The sequence below is a fragment of the Typopeltis vanoorti genome, chromosome 6 (assembly GCF_054136105.1).
Source record: "Typopeltis vanoorti isolate ZY-2024b chromosome 6, IOZ_Tvanoo_1.0, whole genome shotgun sequence".
Classification (NCBI taxonomy): Eukaryota; Metazoa; Arthropoda; class Arachnida; order Uropygi; family Thelyphonidae; genus Typopeltis; species Typopeltis vanoorti.
In genome coordinates, this window is record NC_143554.1 from 131,938,702 (window position 1) to 131,961,446 (window position 22,745).

Here is a 22,745-nt window from a genome sequence, read left to right on the forward strand (position 1 = left end):
ACACAACATGCAAAATGATCCCTCTTTTGGGATGCAGATCTGAGGATGGTAGTCTGAAACCTGAAATTCAAAAGGCATTACTGAAAGAGTTGATGAAGATTACATAGTATGTTGGTGTAATGATAAGGAGAATCATCATCATCATCCTTTCAAGGATTTAGGCCCAGTGGTCTGTTCTGGTCTCATTCCATCTTTTTCTTGGTCTTCCCTGACTTCTATATCCTCCCACTTAGTTGTATCGGAGTATTTTATAGTAGTCTTAAACTGTCCATTCTTTTGATATGCTCAATCCGCTTCTCTTTTGATATTCATATACTTTTTCCAATACTGAGTCTATTTTTAGTTCTTTACGTATTTTTTTTTTTTTTTTGTCTCAGAGAGTATAGCCTGCTGTCCTTTGCAGGAATTTCATTTCTCCAGTTTCTATTATTTTACCATTGTTCTTATAACTATTTGGTTGTTTTGATACATGTTGGTTAATGCAGGAAGCAGCTGATTTGGAATGTTTAAATTATTGAGTACAGTCCACAGTTTGTTCCTTGAGACTGTCAAAAGCTTTCTAGAAATACTATGTTTGTTTGTGTGTTTCTATGTTGAAATAGTAATGTTTTTCTATTAAGATTTTTAATGTAAAAGCTGGGTCAATGATGATTGACCTTTTCAGATGCCATTTTGTTCTTCAAGAAAGTTAATTTTCTACACAACTTAAGTTTTGAAGTTAATATTTGTGCATATAACTAATAACCTGTATTTAGGAGACCTATTCCTCTGTAATTTTCAGAGTTGCACTTATCACCTTTTTTATATATTGGAATGATAATTGCCTTATTCCAACTTTCTGAGATTTTTCCTTGATGCTAGATATTGTTAATTAATTTTAAAAGTCATTTGATAAATAGGATGGCTGCATATTTTATAACTTCTCCAGGGGATTTTCCTGACATTGCTGTATTGCTTCCTGGATTTCTTGTAATGTTATTCCTTCCAATGTACAGTTAGTAGTTAGCATTATATTAGTTTTAGATACATTACTATCTTGCCATAAGTTTTGGAAGAAGTCCAGCAAGGTGATTATCAAAGTGTTGTGGAGAATGAAACAATTGTTTCATTCTCCACAACAGTTGGATCTGATAATAGCATCAGAAGACGTATCTATAACCAAGGTAGACACTCTGCATCCAATTGGGAAGAGTGACCATGTGATCTTGTTCTGGGAAGTAGCCAAACATGTGGAGTTCTCTGTCAAGAAAGGGTTTGTGTTCAACTATAAGGCTAGTGATTATGAGAGACTCAGGAGTCAATTTGGAATAATGCCATGACTTGAGAAGCTGTAAGGAAAGAATGTCAGTGCATGGCAAGTGGTCAGATATTGCTTGAGAGTAGCAGTATCAGACTGCATACCCAAGGTCAGGAGGATAAACCAAGTAGGAATTAAGTGGATGAGTAGGGATATAAAGCAAGAGCTGCAAAAAAAGAAAACATTGTGGAGGAAATATAAAGTAAAAAGTGAAATGCATACTCATGAGCAGTAAAAAGTGCAAGCAAGAAGGGTGACTAGTAAAGGTGACTTCTTTCCATATGGTAAGGAAGGCCAAATCAGACTATGAGAGAGAATTAGCCAAAGAGGCCAAATTAAACCCAGAAGAGATTTTTTGTTATGTAGCAAGTAAGAGGGAAAATGACTATGGTAGAATGACTTTAAACAATGCTCATGGTAGGAAGGTGACTGAACCAAAAGAAATAGATGAGTTGCTGAGTGACGATTTTGCAGAGGTGTATCATCCAGGTGGAGATTTTACAGTTGCTGATGTTACAGAGATGCATATCGACATTGAGGTAGATGAACAGGAGGTGTTCAGCATATTAAAAAATATGAATGTGAACACAGCAGTGGGACTGGATGGGATATCAGTCAGTGTAATATGTGAATGTGCAAGAGAACTGGCATTGTCCCTGATGAAGTTGTTCAATCTAAGTCTCAGCTCTGGCAGGGTTCCAAGGGAGTGGAAAGAGGGTAAGATAGTACCATTGCATAAAGGTGGCTCCAACAGAGGTAGCAAACTACAGACCAAAGGTAGCTCCTGTCTTAGTAACTTATTCCCATTTTATAATATAGTGACAGCAGAACTGGATAATGGTTACACCATGATACTGCTTGACATTGCCAAAGCATTTGACAGAATACAACATGGAAAACTATTACAAAAACTGGAGCAAATGGATATGAGGCTAGTAGCATGGATAGGGGTGGCTGACAGACAGGCCAGACACCATAGAGTAGTATATGGTGGAGAGGAGTAGAGTAAAAGGATGGTGACTAGTGGAGTACCTAAGAGTTCAGCACTAGGGCCATTACTCTTTAATTTGTATATCAATGACATAGGGAAAGATTTAAGATTCAATATTCAGTTGTTTGCTGATTATGCAAAATTGGGGAAAGCAATAGCTGATAAAAATTATGTAGATATCCTGCAGGATGATTTAAATAAATTAGCATTATGGGCAAAGGATAATGATTTCAATTTAATGTTGCAAAATATAAGTTTATGCACTTTGAGTTGAAAAAGTTGCATATGGTGTATCATATTCATGATATTATTTTACAGGAAATTGATGATGATAGGGATTTGGGTATCATGGAGAACAAACAGTTGAAGTTCACAGGGTATCTTGCAAAAGCTGGCAAAATATGAGGGTGGTCTGAAAAGTTCTCGGCCTAACAATGAAAAAACAAATTTATAATTTCAAAATTATTTTTATTTTTGAACATAATCTCCTTTAAGACTAATACATTTATTCCAGCAATGCTCTAGCGCCATTATCCCGTCCCTACAGTGGTTCTCAGTAAGATCTGCAAAATACCTCTCTACAGCTGCAATCACCTCTTGATTTGAAGAGAATTGCTGACCAGCGAGGAAGAGGTTTAGTTTTGGAAAGGGATAAAAGTCAGAAGGAGCCAAATCTGGGAAATAGGGTGATTGTTCCAACAATTCATAGTGCAGATTCTTAATTTTCCCATTGCCAAAACACCTTTGTGGGCAGGTGCATTGTCCTGATGAAAGATGATTTTCTTCTTCTGCAAACTAGGTCTTTTCTCATGAATTTTTTCATCTAGTCTAGTTAAAAGATCGGAATAGTATCCCCCGGTTATTGTTTTACCCTTTTCAAAATAATTAATAAACAAAATGTCTTTAGCATCCCAAAACACCGATGCCATGACTTTTCCTGCTGATGGAACAGATTTTGTCTTCTTTGGCGCCGAACAACTGGCTTCTGTCCACTGTTTTGACTGCTGTTTGGATTCTAGCATATAATGGTGAATCCAAGTCTCATCCGTGGTAATAAATCGACACACAAAATCAGTTTTATTCTTGTTAAAACACTTCAAGCACTGTTCAGAGATTTTCATGTGAGTGCGTTTTTAATCTGCTGTGAGCAAGCATGGCACCCATCTTGTGCAAAGCTTTTTTCATTTGTAATTCTTCATACAAAATATATCCTATGCATTCTTTTGAAATGCCTATGTCTCAGCAATTTCAAGCACTTTGACTCGCCGGTCATCTAATACCATATCGTGCACTTGATCAATGATTTTTAGTGTTGTTCACTTTTTTGGACATCCTTCACGTAGATCATCTTCAAAGCCGGTACAGCAGCGTTTAAACTTGGCAGCCCATTTCTTAATTGTCGTAAACGAAGGAAAAAAGTGCCCATAAACTTTTATGAACTTCGAATGAATTTCTTTTGGTGTTAAACCTTCTTTTGCAAAGAATTTTATAACCGTACGATACTCAATTTTATCCATTTCAAGGAATACAGACAACACTTTTGCTTCAGACAGCTGTATAAAGCAAACTATTTGATAGAGTGACTTGCAATTTAACATGGATGCTTATGACAGATGTACCAACTTAGAAAAATAAATCTTGCCGATAGTGTTGTCATTTATGGTTGAGGCCGAGAACGTTTCAGAGCACCCTTATAGCTCAATGAATTACTTGGATGTTGAAAAACATGCTAACAAGTAAAGATAAGGAAGTTATTATCCCTCTTTATGAGGCTATTTGGCCTTATAAAGAGGGATAATATATTTGTGGCCGAATAATTCTTTATTCGGCCACATCTTAACTGTGCGCACAGATTTGGTCACTTGGATTTCTTGGGGACCAGAAGGTGGTCAAAAGGATTCAGAGATGAGTGACTAAGATGATGACAGGTCTGTGAAATACTCCCTAGGAGGATAGGCTGAAAGTTTGTGGGTTGCAAAGTTTAGTTGATAGGTGGAAAAGAGGGGACATGATAGAAACTTTTAAGATATTAAAGGGGTTTTATAAAATTGATGCATGTGAAATTTTTCAGTCTATGACAAATAGTGAGAGAACTAGGGACCATCCGTGGAAGTTGTATAAGAATGTGGTAAGTAGGGGGTGTGCAGACCAGATTTTTTGCATGGAGAGTGGTGAGTGAGTGGAATGGTTTGCCAGAACTCATTGTGAGTTCCCTGACAGTGAATGGATTCAAGGAGAGGTATGATAGGATTTGTGCGTGTGACAGTTGATTTGAGTCTCCCCTGATGAGTCTCTGGACTCCATGGAGATGACTTAATAGTAATAATAATAATAATATTAATAATAATGCAGCAGAATCGCTGAATGATAGTGCATGAAATACAAATGAAAAGTTGAAGGAAGTGGTTGAAAGTAATAATGTGATGATGAGATGCTAGTGCGGAAAGAAATTTAATGTTTATGTAGACTCCTTCACAGGAGAAAATGTGAGCATGAGCAACTGGAGAAACAATTGGCATGTGGTACAGAAAGATAGAAAATGAAAGGAGTGAATTGGAAAAGCATAAAAGTGCAAGAAGATGGTAGAAAAGAGATAGTATTTTATGGGAATTTGATGATAAGATGTATACTTAATGAGAAAGTGATGAGAGCATGTTTTCCAGGTGCAAAGGATAAAGGATGTTAGTGAAGCTTTAAGTTGGCAGAAGAAAGAAGTGAATTAAGTAACAAATTAATTGTTTTGGCAGGTACAAGTGATTTGAAAGGTGAGAAGATATAAAAGAATATAAGAGTTGTTAGAAGAAGCAAAAATGAAGAGTAAGAACATAAAGATTGTGTGTCTGCTGCCTCGGTATGATAGGACAGAATTAAAGAGAAGGGCCATGATTGTCAATGAGAAGAATGTCGAATGGTGTGAAGTTTATAGAAGTGTGGGGTGAATTTAATGGATGTAAGGACCTGTATATGTCTGATGGACTGCAGTTTATGGTTTTGGGGTTAGGTGCTTGGAGAAAGTGTTGTTCAGTGAGATTGGAAGTGCAAAACCAGGGAAATTAGAGATATTGGGGGGGGGGGGAGCAATCAAGCATATGTCTAGCCACCCCTGGGATAGATAAGTATGAGTGCAGGAATGATTATGAAGAACTGAGTGCAGTTCTGAATGGGCAGGTAATGACAGGTTTCGAATCTGAATGGGCAGGTAATGACATTAGGTAAGGGTAACTCTGGAACCAAGAGGATGTTGAAATGCATGTACATGAATGCCCGAAGTATCAGAAATAAAGGAGAGAAGTTTTTAGCATTGGTCAGCTCGACTTGGCAAAAAAGTATTGGCATCAGCAAGACCTGGTTGTCAGAGAATAATGTAGTTAAAGGGATAGAATGTAAAGGATACTGTATTTTCAAAGAAATAATATAAGATAGAAGAAATAGGGCAGGAGGAAGGGCATTATTAATGATAGTCGAAGAACTTTAACTACCAAAAATAGAAGTTAAGGAAGATTGCAGATCTGATGGAAATGGTTCATTTGAGACTATCTGGTGTGAGACAGAGTCTAATAGGACAAACTATATTGTTGGTTGTTGCTATAGACATGGAGGTCCAGAAGAAAATGTGGATGACATGCATCAGCAGATTAGCAAAATGAGTGTAGGCTGAGTAGTCATCATGGGAGACTTCAACTATGGTGATTTAGATTGGAAGGAGGAAAGAGCACATGGCAAAATGGAAATAGAACTTATAATACAGTTATTAAGGATTAATTGCCTGAAACAGCACATGATGGCAGGGATCAGGGGTTTGAGAGTGTTTAATCTGATAATAGCATCAGAAGATCTATCTATAACTGCAGGTAGTAACTCTACCTCTGATTGGAGAAAGTGACCATGCAGTCTTGTCCTAAGAGGTTGCTCAACATGTGGAAATTTCAGTCAAGAACGGGATTAAGTGGAACTACAAAGCTGCCAATTATGACAAACTTATGAGACAACTTAGCAGAGTGCCATGGCATAAGAAACTACATGGAATGTATGTCATTACTACATGGTAGTAATGACATAAGTGGTAGTAAGTGGTCAGGGATTGTTTGAGTGAGGGTATTAGAGTGCATATGCATACCCAGGGTCAGGAGGATAAACCGAGTAGGGATTAAGTGAATGACTAGCAATATAAAGTAGGAGCTGCAAAAAAAAAAAGAGAGCATTGTGGAAGGAATATAAACAACAAGGTCATCAGCATGCCCATGAGCATTATAAAGCACAAGCAAGAAGGGTAACTAGTGTGGTAAGGAAGAATAAATCAGATTTTGAGAGAAAATAAGCTAAGCAGGCCAAAGTAAATCCAAGAATTTTTTGCTATGTAGCAACAAAGAGAAGAATGATGGAAAGATAACTTGAACTGGAGATACAAAGTGTATTGAAAAATATCAAAGTGAATACAGCAGTGGGCCTTGGTCATTTGGTAGGGTCATCATTCACGTACAGATATCGGATAATGACTTTTATGAGTTACATTCCGCTCAAATGCTGGTACATGCAATGGCCTGTATTTTGAAGATCTGAGTCAAACCAGATGGCCCGTTGTAAGCACCTCCGTAATGCAATTGGAAGAACGAAGGTATGTTGCACCCTGCAATTAGAAAAGGATTAAGTTCGATTCCCGTCGTGATGGGAGGAATCTTTATATGGACTTTTTCAATTGAAGGTGAGTTAGCTGATCTCATAAGGAGGTAGCAGGGTTTTTCATCCTGCATACAGACAAATTGGCCCTTCAGAACACATGCAATTTACAGACAAAAAATACTAGCTGTGGTGGTGGTGGGCGGTAGATGGCATTGGTGTAGATGCTTGGTAGTAGAAGTTCAGTATAGTAGTGGAGACGGGGAGTTGTTCAGTGGGTGTCCTTCCGCAATGAGTCTTCGGACTCCTTGGAGGTGTCACGAATAATAATAATAATAATAATAAAACATTATTCAGTGCTGATGGTAGGAAAGTTACAGAAACAGAAGAAATAGTTCAGTTACTAAGTGATCACTTTGCAAGGGTATATTATCCAAATGGTGACTTTGCAGTTACTGAGGTGACAGAGACTGATGTGAGCATTGAGATACATGAACTGGAGATACAAAGTATATTGAAAAATATCAAAGTGAATATAGTAATGGGCCTGGACAGTATGTCTGCTCATGCAAGTGTCTCTGATGAAGTTGTTTAATCTAAATCTCAGCTCTAGCAATGTTCCAAGGGAGTAATGTAGTGGAAAGAGGGTAAGATAGTTCCATTACAGGTGGCTCCAAGACAGAAGTAGCAAACTACAGACCGATTAGCTGGAGTGGAGGTTAAAGTGAAATTCAGGAATGGGTGGATAGGAATATGATACTTTATAGGAAACAGCATGGCATCTACACCATCATACTGTTGGACTTTACAAAGGTGTTTGACAGAATACTGTATAGAAAACTATTACATAAGTTGGAGCAAATGGGAATGGATATGATGCATGGCATGGATAGATGGTGGCTGATAGATAGACATCAGAGGGTGGAGTTAAATCAAGGCAAATGAGGGGAACTAGTGGAGTGCTCCAGGGCTCTATACCAGGACCACTACTCTTTAATTAGTATATTAATGATATAGCAAGAGATTTGAAGGATACATTCAGTTGCTTGCCAATGATGCAAATGGTTGGCTGAGTGGTTAGCGTATCCACTCTCCAGCCAAAAGGCTGTGGGTTTGAATCCTGCTGTGGACATGGATGTTTGTGATTGTCTGTGAATAGTAGTGGTCGGTGGCGCTGGTGTAGATGATGAAGGTAGTTGCGGTTAGTGGAGTGGTGGAGACGGAGAGTTGTTGGGCAGGTGCCCTCCCTCGATGTGGAGGTGTTATATAATAATAAGTTCATAAAGGTGATGTAGATTTATAAGATGATTTAAATAAATTAGCAGTGTGGGCAAAGGACAATGATTGTCAATTCATTGTTGTAAAAATGTAAGGTAATGCACTTCAGGATGAAAAGATTACACACTTCGTACCATATTGATGGTACTAGTTTACAGGAAATTGATGATGCTAGGGATCTGGGGGTGATCGAGGATTGAGATTTGAAATTCAGAGGACATATTGCAAGAGTTGGCAAAATAGCTCAGACAATTACTTGGATGCTGAAGATCACACTGAGGTTATTATTCCTCTTTATAAGGCAACGATTCAGCCATACGTTGACTACTGTGCACAAATTTGGCGACATGCATTTCTTGAGAATCAGGAGATTGTGGAGAGAGGATCCAGAAACGAGTGACCAAGCTAGTGACAGGTCAGTGGAATGTTCTCTATGAGGATCGACTGAGAGTGTGTGGCTTGCAGGGTTAGCTGACAGGTAGAGGAAATGGGATATGATAGAAACTTATGTTACTAAAAGGATACTATAAGATTGACAGAAGAAATTTTTCAATATATGGGAAGTAGATGAAAAACAAGGGGTCACACTTGGAAGCTATCTAAGAGTGTGGTTAGTAAGGTTGTGTGGACTAGATTCTTTCATTGGAGAGTTGTGAAAGAATGGAATGGGTTGCCAGAAGAAATTTGTGAGCACCCCAACAGTGAATAGGTTTAAAGCGATGTATGATAGGTATTGTGTTAACGAATAGAGTGGGTATCCCACGATGAGTCTTTTGACTCCATGGAGTGTCCATATAAATAATAATAATAAATAATATTTTTTTCAAGTTTCACTTTTTCTTTTACCTTCTTATTCATATTTCTTAGAATTTTGTATGTATTTGGCCTCTTCACTGTAGGATCTCTTTCCAATTTTGCTGTGAAGTTATGCCATGTTTCTCTATTCTTTTTCTGAGATGCTTTTTTTTTTTGCTATTGCTCTTTTGTATTTATAATTTCTGCTTCTAGTGATGATTTTGTGTTTATTCATTGTTTATATGCTTCTTTCTTGTCTTTGATTATTGCTTCAACGTGTTCATCCCAGTTTCTTATTACCTTTCTCCTCTTCCATTTCATTTTTGTTCTGATGCATTCTGTACCTGCATTTATTAATATATTTTTTAAATATTTCCATTCTATCTCTATATCATCATTTTATTTTATTTGCTCTAGTTTTCCATTTATTCTTTGCAAATAAAGAGAGTTAATACTTTTATCATCCAAGAGTTGAACTCTAAAAAGATTCCTGGAGTAGCAATGATTAGCAATGATTTGGTTAATTTTAAACCATCTTAGGGGTATTCTTAATTTTCCTTGTAAGAGATAATGATCAAGTTCTATTTCTGAACATCTATATACCCAACTATCTAGCATAATAGTAACTGTTTTTCTATTAGCTATTATATAGTCTGTTATACATTTTAGGTTTCTTGTTTCCCAAGTGAATTTATGGCAATCTTCATGCTTGAAAAAGGTATTAGTAATTTTTAAGTTATTATATATGGTATCCATTTCTACTGCATGTAGTTTCATCATTTGTACCTATATTTGTACCAAGTGGAATGTTCTGTAGTCTGGCAGTGAAATCTGCAATTATTAATAGATAATCATTTAAGTTTATTTTAATTTTATCTTTTATTTTTTATAAATCTGAATAAAAAGCATTGCTATCTTCCTTTGGGGCATAGATGCCAGTAATAGTCAGGAGTCAAGACTTATTTGTAATCTTAGTTCTAGAATTCTCTTGCTCCAGTATTTGCAATGTGTGATCTTTTTTAAAATTGATTTGTGAATAAAAATCATTACTCCTACTTTTGCTCTTTCTTCCTTTTTTGGCTCCACAGTAGATATAGATGTAATTATCTGTTTCGTCTGAACATTTTTGTTTTTTCTTTGTTTCTGTTATTACTGCTAATTTAATATTTCTTTCTATTAGAGTTTTCTCTAGATCTTGATATTTGTAATGAATACTTCTGACATTTCAAATAGCAACACTCCAGATATTCTTGTTTATTTTCATTCTTTTCCTTTCCTTATCTTGCTTAATCCACTAACCTGTCCTAGTCATTTTTCCAGAGTGACAGTCTGGTTACTTCTTTCCTGAGACACTGGAGTAAGAAAAGATTCAGCTGGGTTGGTTACCCATCTGCACCCTAGTTTGGTGGTGGGGCTGCCACCTTAAGGCCTCGAAAACTTGCTCTAAGTCTCACTTATCTTGTTTGTACCTGACCAAGTTTCCCACTGGGGTAAGTACCTGTAAGGATTTTTGTCACAAAGACTTGCGAATTCTCTTTAAACTGTGTACTGGTGGCGAGGAGGCGCTGCAGTCGTGACAGAAGCAGACGCCGCTTAGGACTTCATTAGCAAAGTTTCCACTGTATGTGGTATCCATTTTTTTTAAAATGTGCCCGAACATTTAAATGATGATTCATACAAGCCTTACTACAAACCCACTTGTTTTACTTGTAGAGGGGAAGGTCATATCGCCAAGTTTTGTATGAAAAATAGTCAATCAAAAGGTACTCCTACTACAGCACACAGTAACCTAGTTCAAATGTCTACCACTGGGGATGACGATAAATGAGTGTGTTGACTGCCAAAATTTCCATTCCAGTATCCAAATCAGTGGACATTGATCGAAACGTAGATGATTTGAAGGTCATCAAAATCAAATGTGGAAGTAGGGTTTTAAATGGAATAATAGATACGGGAGCGCAAATATCGGTAGTGCGCGAAGATTTAGTGGCAGATACGCCCCATGATGGAGAAAGTAAGATAGAAATATCTTCTGCTTTCGGAGAAAATGAAATAACACCCTTAAGGATTTTTGAAATGAAAATTGATGATAATTTACATGGTAATGTTCCAGTCACCTGTGCCGTCTCAAGAAAACTGGTTACCGATCTGCTACTGATCTCCTCTGCCTATGAAATGCTGGTCGAAAGCGTCGAGCTACATGAGAGTAGTCATCATTGGGAGACACTGGTTCTGAAATCAAAAGATTTAAGTGATAAACGGTCAGAAGATGATGAAGACGAAGACATGCCTTCGAAAATAACCAGTACAGCATTGGCAGTAAGTACGATAGAGTCCCCACCAGGTGCAGAAAATGAGTGTATACCAGAAAAAACAAAATTAGAATTCGGGAAAAATCAAGTGAAGTTCCTAGGTCATTTGATTGGATCCGGTCAACATTCCCCGGACCCAGAGAAGGTCGAGGTTATAAAAGGTTTAGCGACACCAGCGACAAAGAAGGAAGTAAGAAGTCTACTTGGACTGGCTAGCTACTACCGTGACTACATACCACGATTCTCCCAAATTGTATTACCACTGACAAATCTGACTAAGAAAAGTGTCCCAAACAACATTCCTTGGACTACTGATGCTGATGAAGCTTTTACAAAACTCAAAGAAGAGCTTATAAAAATGGCTTCTTTGCATACTCCAGATCTCGACAAGCCATTCCAGTTGTATACAGATGCATCAGCAACAGCAGTTGGTGCATGCTTAGCTCAAAACAACGAACAAGGAAAAGAATTGCCCATTGCTTTCTTCAGTAAGAAACTAAATTCCTGTCAAATGAAATGGTCAACCATTGAAAGGGAAGCTTTTTGCGTCTTGGAGGCGTTGAAAAAGTTTGACACATGGGTATTTGGTGCTGAAATACAGGTAATTTCAGATCATAACCCTCTGACCTATCTAACTAAAAGTGCCCCTCATGGTGCCAAGTTGTCCCGATGGGCTTTAGCCCTACAACGTTATAATCTGACCGTTACATATAGAAAGGGTAGTAGTCATGGTAACGCTGATGCCCTTTCCAGATTAAAAACTGATATAATTAATTAATGTTATTGGCTTGTTTCTTAATAACGATTATATATTTTCTTGATGTTTAGTTAATGATAATTATATAGTTTTTTTTTGTGTGTGGGAGCTGCATCGCACCATAAAGCTCTCACCTCATTTCTTGTATTTTAGAGTCAATTACTCGCCTGAGTTTTTTTTTTTAGATGCAACATTGACACTCCTGTGACAGATGTGCTTCCCCCAAAGGAGTTGTAAGGATTTTTGTCGCAAAGACTTGCGAATTCTCTTTAAACTGTGTACTGGTGGCGAGGAGGTGCTGCAGTCGTGACAGAAGCAGACGACACTTAGGACTTCATTAGCAAAGTTTCCGCTGTGTGTGGTATCCATTTTTTTTTAAATGTGCCCAAAGTGAAAGAATAAGTACAACATTAGTGTTTGAAAGCAAATTATAATGTTTTTGTAGTTTCAAGAATCTTGTAAAGCAAGTTTGTGTCAAGTTTTTCAGAAATAAATAACATCACTAGAGTTACATCAGTGAAATGCGTATGAATGTGTTCTAAAAGTATACTTAAAAGCGAACATTCATTCTGCGTAATGATCAAGACTTTCACCAGCTTTACCACTCATCACAAGTCCGAGTTTTACAGTACCCAATCTTCCATATCACTGTAGGCCTAGATCAACCATGCATAGACATTGTGTGCACATTTAATCACCTAGTTTCTCAATGAGTCCTTAACTCCCTGGAAGTCTCAGATAATAATAATAATAGTTTCCAATACTGTGATGCTAGAGAGGGCCCAGAGATTAACTAAGACAATATCAAGAATACAGAATATTAGTTATAGGGAGAGTTTGAGGAACTGCCTGTTAAAATGGAATTGATAAGTGGGATAGAGATGATTTGATAATGAAATGGGTAAGGGGAGTTTTACCAGATTAATATGGAGTGAGAGAATATACATAGCATACAGAGGGGAATAGCAAATGGTTATCCCTGGAAGGTGTACAACTTTATTTAGAAACTATCTAAAATTTCCATAGTGTCATCAGGCATTCTAGCTAGATGTTACTTCTTTGTTCACCAGTATTCCTGTAGATGAAGTCCTAGATGTTATTGACAGTCTGTTTCCTCTTGATATCACTCAGCTATTCAAACATGGTCTCCAGTCTAATTACTTCTGATGGAATGGACAAATTTTCAAGCACTTTCTTGCCTTTTAACGAGCAGTCCCCTGTCTCCTCCATGTGCTGATTTATTTATGGAAATTTTTGAAAAAATGTTTTCTGATATCAACAAAGCATTTTCTATCTGGTGGAGATATGTAGATGACATATTCATCTGGAAATATAGTGTTGCTGATTTCCTTTCATCTCTCAACTCATCCACCATAAATATAAAATTTGATTTGGAACTAGAAAGCGAAGGAAAACTATGCAAACCTACTCATACAGGTTGTTATCTACACTCATCTTCCTTGTACTATGAAGTGTCTGAAAAAACTAGGTATTATACATACTCAAAAAAAAGGACAGTCTCTATCGTAAGGGATGAAGAAAAACTTAATGTAGTACTACAAGCTCTACTCCAACCACTTGTCTGCAATGGATATTCACAGAAAATTGTATACAAATTGATATCCTCTAATCATGCTCCATAGCAAAATCTGACATTCACTACAGGACTTCAGTTTCAATCTCTTACACTGGTAGACTTTCTACCAAGATCACTAGCCTCCTTAAAGCTCATGACCTCAGAGTGGCTTTCAAGCCTATTTTGACTATACGATGTTTATTTCATTCTCCAAAGACAACAACCCCTTCTACAAACATCCTGGGTTTTATAATATTCCATACTCTTGTGGCCTTTCTTACAGAGGCCAGACATCAAGAAGTTTTGAAATAAGACAGAAAGAACACACTGGAGATGTCAACAACTGTTTTCTGTTGCTGATGGTCATGGACAACTATGTTGATGATGGTCATGGATAACTACAAAGATAATGAAACCTACTAGTTTCACCACTAAAACTTGTGGTTTCTTCTGGGTAAAATATAAATAAGAATAAATGCAATAAAGGCAAACGACTTGGGACTGGCTATATGTTTTTCTCACTCACTCACTCACACACACACACACACACACACACACACACACACACACACACACACACACACACACACACACACACACACACACACACAATTGAAACTACCCTATCACTTTCCTTAAATAGTCTAACCACCATAATCAATTCAAACCAAACCTCTTGAAAACGTAGACTGGCCTTTTCCACCTTAACAATAAGGAAGTCAACAAGAAGCTACAGATTTCTTGGGAAGAATCCAATATAGAACATTCCTGGAACCCAATCTACCTTGGCGTGACTCTCAACTGCACTCTTTCGTATAAAACACAGAAAAAAATGAAGGCAAAAGTTAATGCAAGAAACAATATACTAAGAAAGCTCCAAATGGGGTGCAGACCCTAGTACAGTGAGATCTTCTGCCTTGGACCTTTGTATATTCACCTGCTGAATATGCATGCCTTGTATGGGCCAGATCCTGCCATGCTGAAAAACTGGACCCTAGCATTGAATGAGAGTTGCCGCTTAATAACAAGATGCCTGAAACCAACATCATTAAGAGACCTGTATACTTTGGTCAGTATTGCTCCCCTTCAATGATGAGCACCACCCACTATTTGGCCAGATTCCAGTGTCCAAACGACTAAGATCTCAACATAGCTTCCTAGCAACTGTTGAACCATCCAAAAACCCTCCAGAGACAAGGCTTCAACAGTGGTATACACTGTACCCTGAGAGTAATACTGGAAAGCACTTGGAAAAGCCTCAACAGACTACAAACGATAGGTAAACAAAATCTCATCAAATGGGGCTTCCTCACTGGAACTGGTAACTGTGAGTGTGGGACAACCCAGTCCATGGAATACCTTCTTTCTTGCCCCCTTCTTCAGTCACTTTGCATCAAAGAGAACCTCACATCTTGTATAGAAAGAGCAGTTGATTGTGCAAGATACTGAAGGAACATTTGACTATATGTATTGTACATAACTTGTATATAGTTTTCCATTCTCTTTATACATGGAGTCCCATAATTTTTAGTGCAGTTTTGATCTTTAACTGCTTCAAAAGTATCACAGTTACAGAGTTGCAATAAACATCATTTGAAAGTATAACTATTAGTATTTTTGATACATGAATATTATTATTTCACTACATTTTTCTTATTTTTTTTCTAGACTGGTGTGATTGAAGATGACAAATGTTGAAGAAAAAGTCAATTGTGTACTGTGGCTTGCTGAGCTCAAGTCCATAACAGTAGCAAAAAGAAAATTCTCTGCCCATTATAACAAGGAGATTCTCCACAGAAATTTAATTACTAACTGGATGAAAAAATTTAAAGAAACTGGATCGATTCATGACAAATCCAGATCAGGGGAGCATTCATTAAGGGAAGTGAATGTGGTTGAAATCGAAAGGGCATTTGATAAGAGTCCCAAGAAATCAGTGCAATATGCTGTTGCTGAGTAAAATGTATGAAAAACCACAGTGCACAGAATTCTAACCAGACAACTCCATAAACATGCTTACAAAATTACGACTGTTCAAATGCTACAAGAGGATTAACATGCCAGGTTGGATTTCTGTCAACTGATGAAGACACAAATGGAAAATGACACAGATGTTATTAACATGTTGACTTTTTCAGATGAAGCAACATTCCACATAAGGGGAAAGTTAACCATCACAATTGCAACATTTGGGATATAGAGAAGCCTCAGGGAATGTGGCAACACGAAAGAGACTCATTAAAAGTTAATATGTGGTGCATGGTTAGGTGTTGCATTATTGGGCCATTCTTTTTCGATGAACCCACTGTCAGAGGTGAATCTTATTTAGCAATGCTTCAGAATTTTTTTATTCCTGAATTAAAGAGATTAAATCTTATGAATAAAACCATTTTCCAACAGGATGAGGCACCCTGTCACTATGCAACACAGGTACGAAAGTTTCTGGATGACACTTTTGCAGAGAGGCCTCCATGGAGTCAAAAGACTCATCGTGGGAGGTCCTTCCTAAGAAACACAAAGTCTACCATACCACTCCTTAAACTCAGTTCTCACTCCATCAGGTAATGCATTCCATGGTTCAACCACCCTCCATGCAAAGAAACCACTCCTCATCCTCTTGCTCACAGTTTCCTTTCGTAAAAAAAAAAATCTAGAGGAGTTTTGATTTAATAGTTTTATTTATGTAATGCTAATTTCTGTTTCTATATTTCCATGCTTTATGCCTAAAATAGGGTTTTATATGTTTACCTTAATTATTGCATCTATTGGTGAATGCCAGTAATTAAAAATGCCTCTTTTGTTAATTATTTTTTTGCTGATTTTGTTGTAACTGAGTACGACCACTGAGAGAATAGGATATACATGCATAAGTTTATTTTAGTGTGCAGTCAGTCATTAATTATTTAGGACATTAATTAGTTTATTTCTTATCTAGTGATGGAATATGCAGAATTTGACCATTAAGAGTGGATATTAAATTTGGAAAGTTGAGAAAGAATTGTTGATTTTCCCAAAATATTTCTTTACATTGCATTCTAATCTAAATGTTTTTTGATTGTTTTCTGAGTTGCTGCCATGTCATTATAACATCACTGACCTTGTCCATCCAACAATGTTTTGGAGCTAATCAGAATTCAGAAATGCATGAATATGTAGATCTTATAGTTTTTTTATGATACCGAATGTTTTCAATGTTTATAATGGTAGAGAAGGAATTGTTTTGCTTTTTTTCTATAAAAGAAATTAAAGACATTATAAGTGTTAGAAGCAAAATGTAGTGAAAAAAATTTAATAACAACATTATTAATAAGAGCCTGTGTAGCTCAGTGGATGTGGCGTTTGCACACCACCGTGCTAGGCCGCACGAAGGAAGTCTTGGTTTCGAGTCTAGTCGGCGACTAGAGGAAATTTTTCTAAGCCTTTTTTCGACCGGTTCCCGAGTTAGTCGATCTCTGGCACGGGCAAGCAGGTTTTTCCTCCCGGAAACTCGGGTTTTTCGTCCTGTAAATTCAAGAAAATCGACCGTAGAACCCACATTATTTCAGACATTAAAAAAATATATTGTGTTAGGGTTAGAGACCACGAGATGGCGGCACATTTGAGCCGTCTCTCTTCACTGCGTACCGCTTAATTAGTGATAGCCTTGGGCCATCTGTCTCTGATTGGGTACCAGTGGAGATTGAACTGCCCACTCAGTCTCCAAAAGTTAGATAGGGCGAAATGGCCTCTCCTACTCCCGTATATACGGGAATAAAAAGGCGTTAGCTGATAATCATTATTAATAAAATAGTAATAAATGGCCTTGTATCCCTTATTCATTGTATGAACTTTTTCTTCACAGACTGATAAACACACTAATACATAAGTAGTTAACATATCTGCTTCAACACTGGTAGTTTGTATACATGGTAAAAATTAGTCATTGCATTAACAAAAGCTTATAAATTGACTAGATCCAGGAATAAAGACATGACTATTATATAATTGGTGATCATGGTAGAGTACACCCAGGTTAACATCTGATGAGCGATGTCTTCCTGATTGGTAAGCCAACACAAAAGTTTTGAATCCCTGAGATTGGATATAGGCCAATCTCATATGGAGGTAGTAGGTTTTTATTCCAGAAAAATTGAGTTTTTCATCCTGTATAAAAGCAAATCAGCAAGAGAACACATACACACACAATTTACATCAAAAAAATATTGTTAGTAGATAACAGATAGTGCTATTTGTATATATAGCATATGATGATATAACGGCTGTGAGGCCCCTTTCAGTATAGCACCATTTCAATCCCCCCCCCCCCTCCCAATTTTATCTGGGCTCAGGACTGACATAGCTGATGAATCAGGCCTATGGCTGGGTTTTAAGTATTTTTGACTGTAATCCATGTGTGTTCACGGAACCGGTTTGCCTCTTGCGGGAGGAAAAATCCCAGATAAACTGGGGAGAAAATCCCTGCTGTCCATGCCCAAGACTGTCTGAGAAAGATCCTTAAGCTCCTTATTTGTAAATAGATAGTAGCATAGCATATAGATGGTGGTGTTGTGTGTACATAGAGAATTAAGTAGTATAGTTGGTAGTTTGTGTGTAGTTGTGTAGTAGGGTGTGCCCTCCCTCAATGAGCCATTGGACTCCTGGCAGTTATCACATATTATTATTATGTTGCTATATAAAATTGGTTTGAACACTGTCTTATATATAGCTATTTTAATGTTTTGACTAATTTCTCTCTAGTCACAAATTTATTCAGCTGACTTGCCTATCATACCACCTTTGCTAATTCTTTATCTGTTTCCATATTTAATTTGCCATCTTCCCTCAAGATTGCACCTAAATAGCTGAAATGTTTTACTTGTACTATAGGTTCTCCATTGACAATGTAGTTTGAAGTTTTACATGCTTATTTTCATAATTCTGATCTTTTTTTCCTGATAATTTTCTTGCCAGTTTTGTTACAATTGTTATTTAATTTGGTTAAAGAATTTTGGACATTTGCACTGAATTTGTTTAAGAGTATATCATCATCTACATAAAGCAAAGAGCTAATTTTCATATCAGGCCTAACATCCATCCCTCTTTGATTCTAACTGATGAAATATAGCCTATGTATTGCTTGGTATAATGTCCCATTTACTCTAAGTTTTGAACAGATCTTCTCTTGGAACTTTGTTATATGCCTTTTCCAGATATATAGAACTTAAATATACTGTTTTATTCCCATAATTTCTTAACTGTTTGTCTTAAAATGAAAATCTGACCCTAACTCTAAAAGCATCTATTTAGTCTGAACCCAGTTTGTTCTTCTCCAAGTTTTTTTAATATTTTTATAGTACAATATTTATTTCAAGTACATTAGTAATAAAAAATATTCTATTTAAAAAAAAAATTTACCATTGGAGATTTGTATTTCCTTTGAATTACTTGTCTTGTCTTGGGATCTGAAAAAGAAAAAATTCAAATTGAGTTCTTTTAAATTAAAAACAATACACCAAATGATTTTTAATTAGTAAATAAGAAAATAACTAGGTTACATTTTCATCTTAATTATATTGAATTCTACAATTTGATGATATGTATAAGAACGAGGCTATGGCTACAAAGTTGTGATCAACAAATAAGAATTACTACACAGATTTAGTCACTTGGATTTTATAGGGATGAAGATATTTTGCAAAAAGACCAGAAAAGCATAAATAAAGTGGTGTAAGGTCTCTGGAATGTTGGGTGGGATGACAGATTAAGGGAATAACATTTATAAATTCTAGCATATAAGAGGAAGTAGGGTGATTGGTTTTTACCAGAATAACATGAAAGATCCTAACCAGCAACTTATGGATGTGAGACATGTAACCTAAAGAAGCCTGATAGGAAAAGGATAGCTACTTTGAGATGTAGTGTTACAGAAGACTGTTGAGGATATCATATGCTGAAAGGCAGACAAATAGATGGGTGCTAGAAAGGATCAATAGAACTTTAAGGTTCCTTAAGGATATTGACAGAAAAAAGTTGAGGTTTTTGTCCTCCTGGAAAAAGAGGAAGGGGTAGACCATCAATGAGATAGATGGTGTGTCTGATCTTCAGAGAATTGAAGCCTCTAGAAAAGCATACAACAGGACCAAATGGAGAGGACTGATGTGGCAATCACCGGGCATCTGAGTGACCAAACAGCATCTGTTGATGTCCAGTGAATAGATGAAACATGACAGAGATTTTTATAAGCATAGAGGTAGAGAGGGGTAGAACAAAAAAACATTACTGAAAGTTGTATGAGGAAATGAGCATAGGAGTGAGGAGAAGATTTATTACGCAGAGAAGTGGGATCCTGAGAGCATAGTTCAAGTGTATAAAGCCCTAATCAGACCTCACATGGATTATGGATTATTGTGCCCAAATTTGGTTGCCAGGATTTGAAGGAGATAAATTATCCTTGGAGAGGGTGCAAAAGTAGCTTAAAAATGATATCAGGAGTGTACAATGTTAACTATGAGGACAGACCAAGGGCATGTGTACTGCAAGTCTGGTTGATAGAAGGAGAGGTGACATGATTGAGACATTTAAACTGTTGAGAGGTATTTACAGGATTGAAAGTAGGGAGTTCTTTACATGATAAATCAAAAGGAAGGAGCAAGGAAGTGGGCTATCCTTGGATTTTATAAATAGAAGGGGTGAGTAAGAGGGTGAGAAGTGGCTTTTTTTTCATGGAAGGTGGTTGGACTTTGGAATGTACTGCTTGATAAGGTTGAGAGCACAAACAGTGAGAGTTTAAGAAATGGTGTGATAGACTGTTGTTTTAGATGGGCCTCTAATGATGAGTCTAATAACTCCATGGATAATAATAATATTATTATTTTCAGAATTAATAATAATTCTGAAACAGTGAATATGAGTAACACATGGTTTGATAAGTAATGCATTTAAGAGTAAATACAATGCTTATCGATGGAAAGATGTGGTTGAAGATAGAAACGAGGCCACTAAATTATGTCAGTTAACATGTTCTGTTGATCAGTTTTCTGGGATGAAATACCTGAGTTTCTAAGAGGCCCAGTAACTTCTGTACGAGAAGAACTCACCTTCAGTTAAAAAGCCCTTATAAAGATATTTCACATCTTAGATGGGATTTCAAGCCCAAGTCTCTCTACTGATAGGTGACTATATGGAGGTCACATAATAGTAATAATAACTGCATTCTTTTTCAAATATGTTTCCTACTTTAGTATTAGTATTATTTCTAGGCTCCCTGGAGTCAGAAAACTCACTGCAGGAAGCCAAACTTTCATAGCCTACAATATATATGAGTACATCATACCTTCCCTTGAAAATACAGTGATACCTTAAATAATGCAGTTGTTGCATGCCAAAATTGTAAGTACTAAATGAAACCAAAACATTTCTGTTTCTAGAAATCAGCCTTCTCCAGGCCAGTCTAGCAATATATCTTAAGGCACTACAATGATAATTTGAATAATTGCTATTCCTCTTTTCCATGTTCTGCCCAAATAACTGAAATAATTCTTTCTGGAATGAAGGTCCTCATTCCCTATTTTACTGCACACTTCCAAGCCTTGTTCTCCAACAGAATATGCAAAGAAAATCTTGGAAATAAAAATTTAGCATATATTCAGTGGCTTAAATTAAAAATCCTGGCTTCTCAATCAATCTACACCAGGGGTTCCCAACCTTTTTGTTTCTTAGAGCATATTCTAAAATACCAATAGGGCGACGGGCACCATCTATTTTTTCAAGCACATTTTTTGAATTCATTTGTTAAATTAATACATACAAAGTTTACATTATAATCAAATGTTTTTTTACTTAAAAGTTTACATTATATAAAAATTTAAATATATATATATATATATGTATTTAAATATATATATTTAAATATATATATATATATATATATATATATATATATATATATATATATATATATATATATATATATATATATATATGTAAGTTAGTGTGATCTTTGGCATTGCATTTCATTGGCCAGTGCTTCATAATTAGGAGAATATGATGATATTCCAGTTCTTAAACAGGAATGAACAACTTCGAATGCGCATCTACTTTACATTGTATGCGTTTAATACTCGTCATGTGTCATTAACGCATGCGTCATATAGCATACCATGAATTGTTGCGTGATTATTTCAAACTATACAGTACACGGTTGAACAGTGGCGGGCACACACAAATTGGTCGACAGGCACCATGGTGCCTGCGGGCATAGGGTTGGGAACCCCTGATCTACACTATAGTCAATAACGACTATTAAAAAAATCAACAAATCCAAATCATACATATATCATAATGGCCAAATGCAAACATCTGCTTAAATAGCAGTCATAACGTCTACTTTGTTGCTAAGGCTATTGGGTGCATTTATTGGTTTTCATGGTTTCTATCTCTCTTTCTTACAATCATGATGATTCCATAGTAACATAGTATTTTTCAGTGTTTTTCTTCAACTCTTTCACTGACAACCAAGGCAAACCACAAACTACTCATGGCATGCCTCCTCTGATATTTTTTGCCAAGACATCAAAAAAAGCTTCAGTGGTCTTGATATTGGTAAGTTCCCTGGTTCCAATAGTGTTCCAGAATTAACACCCATTAACACCCCATTCTGATAACTCATGCAAGATGTCCAGCATCTAATCTAGCATCAATAGATCTGACTATAATCAAAATGCCATCCTAGCCTCCCTTTGGTGAGAGTAACCATGTAGTTTTGACTTCAAAGATGAATAGACATGCAGAAGCATCAAGGAGAAAGGAATTTATGTGGAATTATAAGACAGGTGGTTGTAACGATCTTAGAAATCAGCTAGGGACATTTCCATGAGTGGAAGAATTGGAAGGGGGGGGAGAGAGAGAGAGAGTGCAGCTGCCAGGAAAGTGACTTGTACAGCAAGGAAGACAAAACTGGAATAAGCCTGTGACCCAAGGAAAATCTTAAACACATCTTTTGTTATGTGGCCAGCAGGAGGAGAAATGACTGTGGATAAATGACCCTGTTAGATGAAAATGGGGGGGGGGGGGAGTAGGTGACCAATGCAGATGACTCTTTAATGATCACTTTATAGGGGTATTGCATCCTGGATAATTAGGGT

At 36.7% G+C, this 22,745-nt stretch overlaps 1 protein-coding gene across 7 annotated transcripts in view; it reads right to left on the bottom strand.

Annotated features, from left to right (window-relative positions):
• Positions 1-22,745, bottom strand: part of Rab3-GEF (Rab3 GDP-GTP exchange factor) — a 1,186,669-nt gene that overhangs the window by 38,533 nt on the left and 1,125,391 nt on the right. For all 7 annotated transcript variants that reach the window (XM_090394443.1, XM_090394448.1, XM_090394444.1 and 4 more), the window contains one exon: positions 19,018-19,064. In XM_090394443.1, coding sequence (XP_090250569.1) covers positions 19,018-19,064 — 47 coding nt within the window. The remainder of the gene's footprint in view (positions 1-19,017; positions 19,065-22,745) is intronic.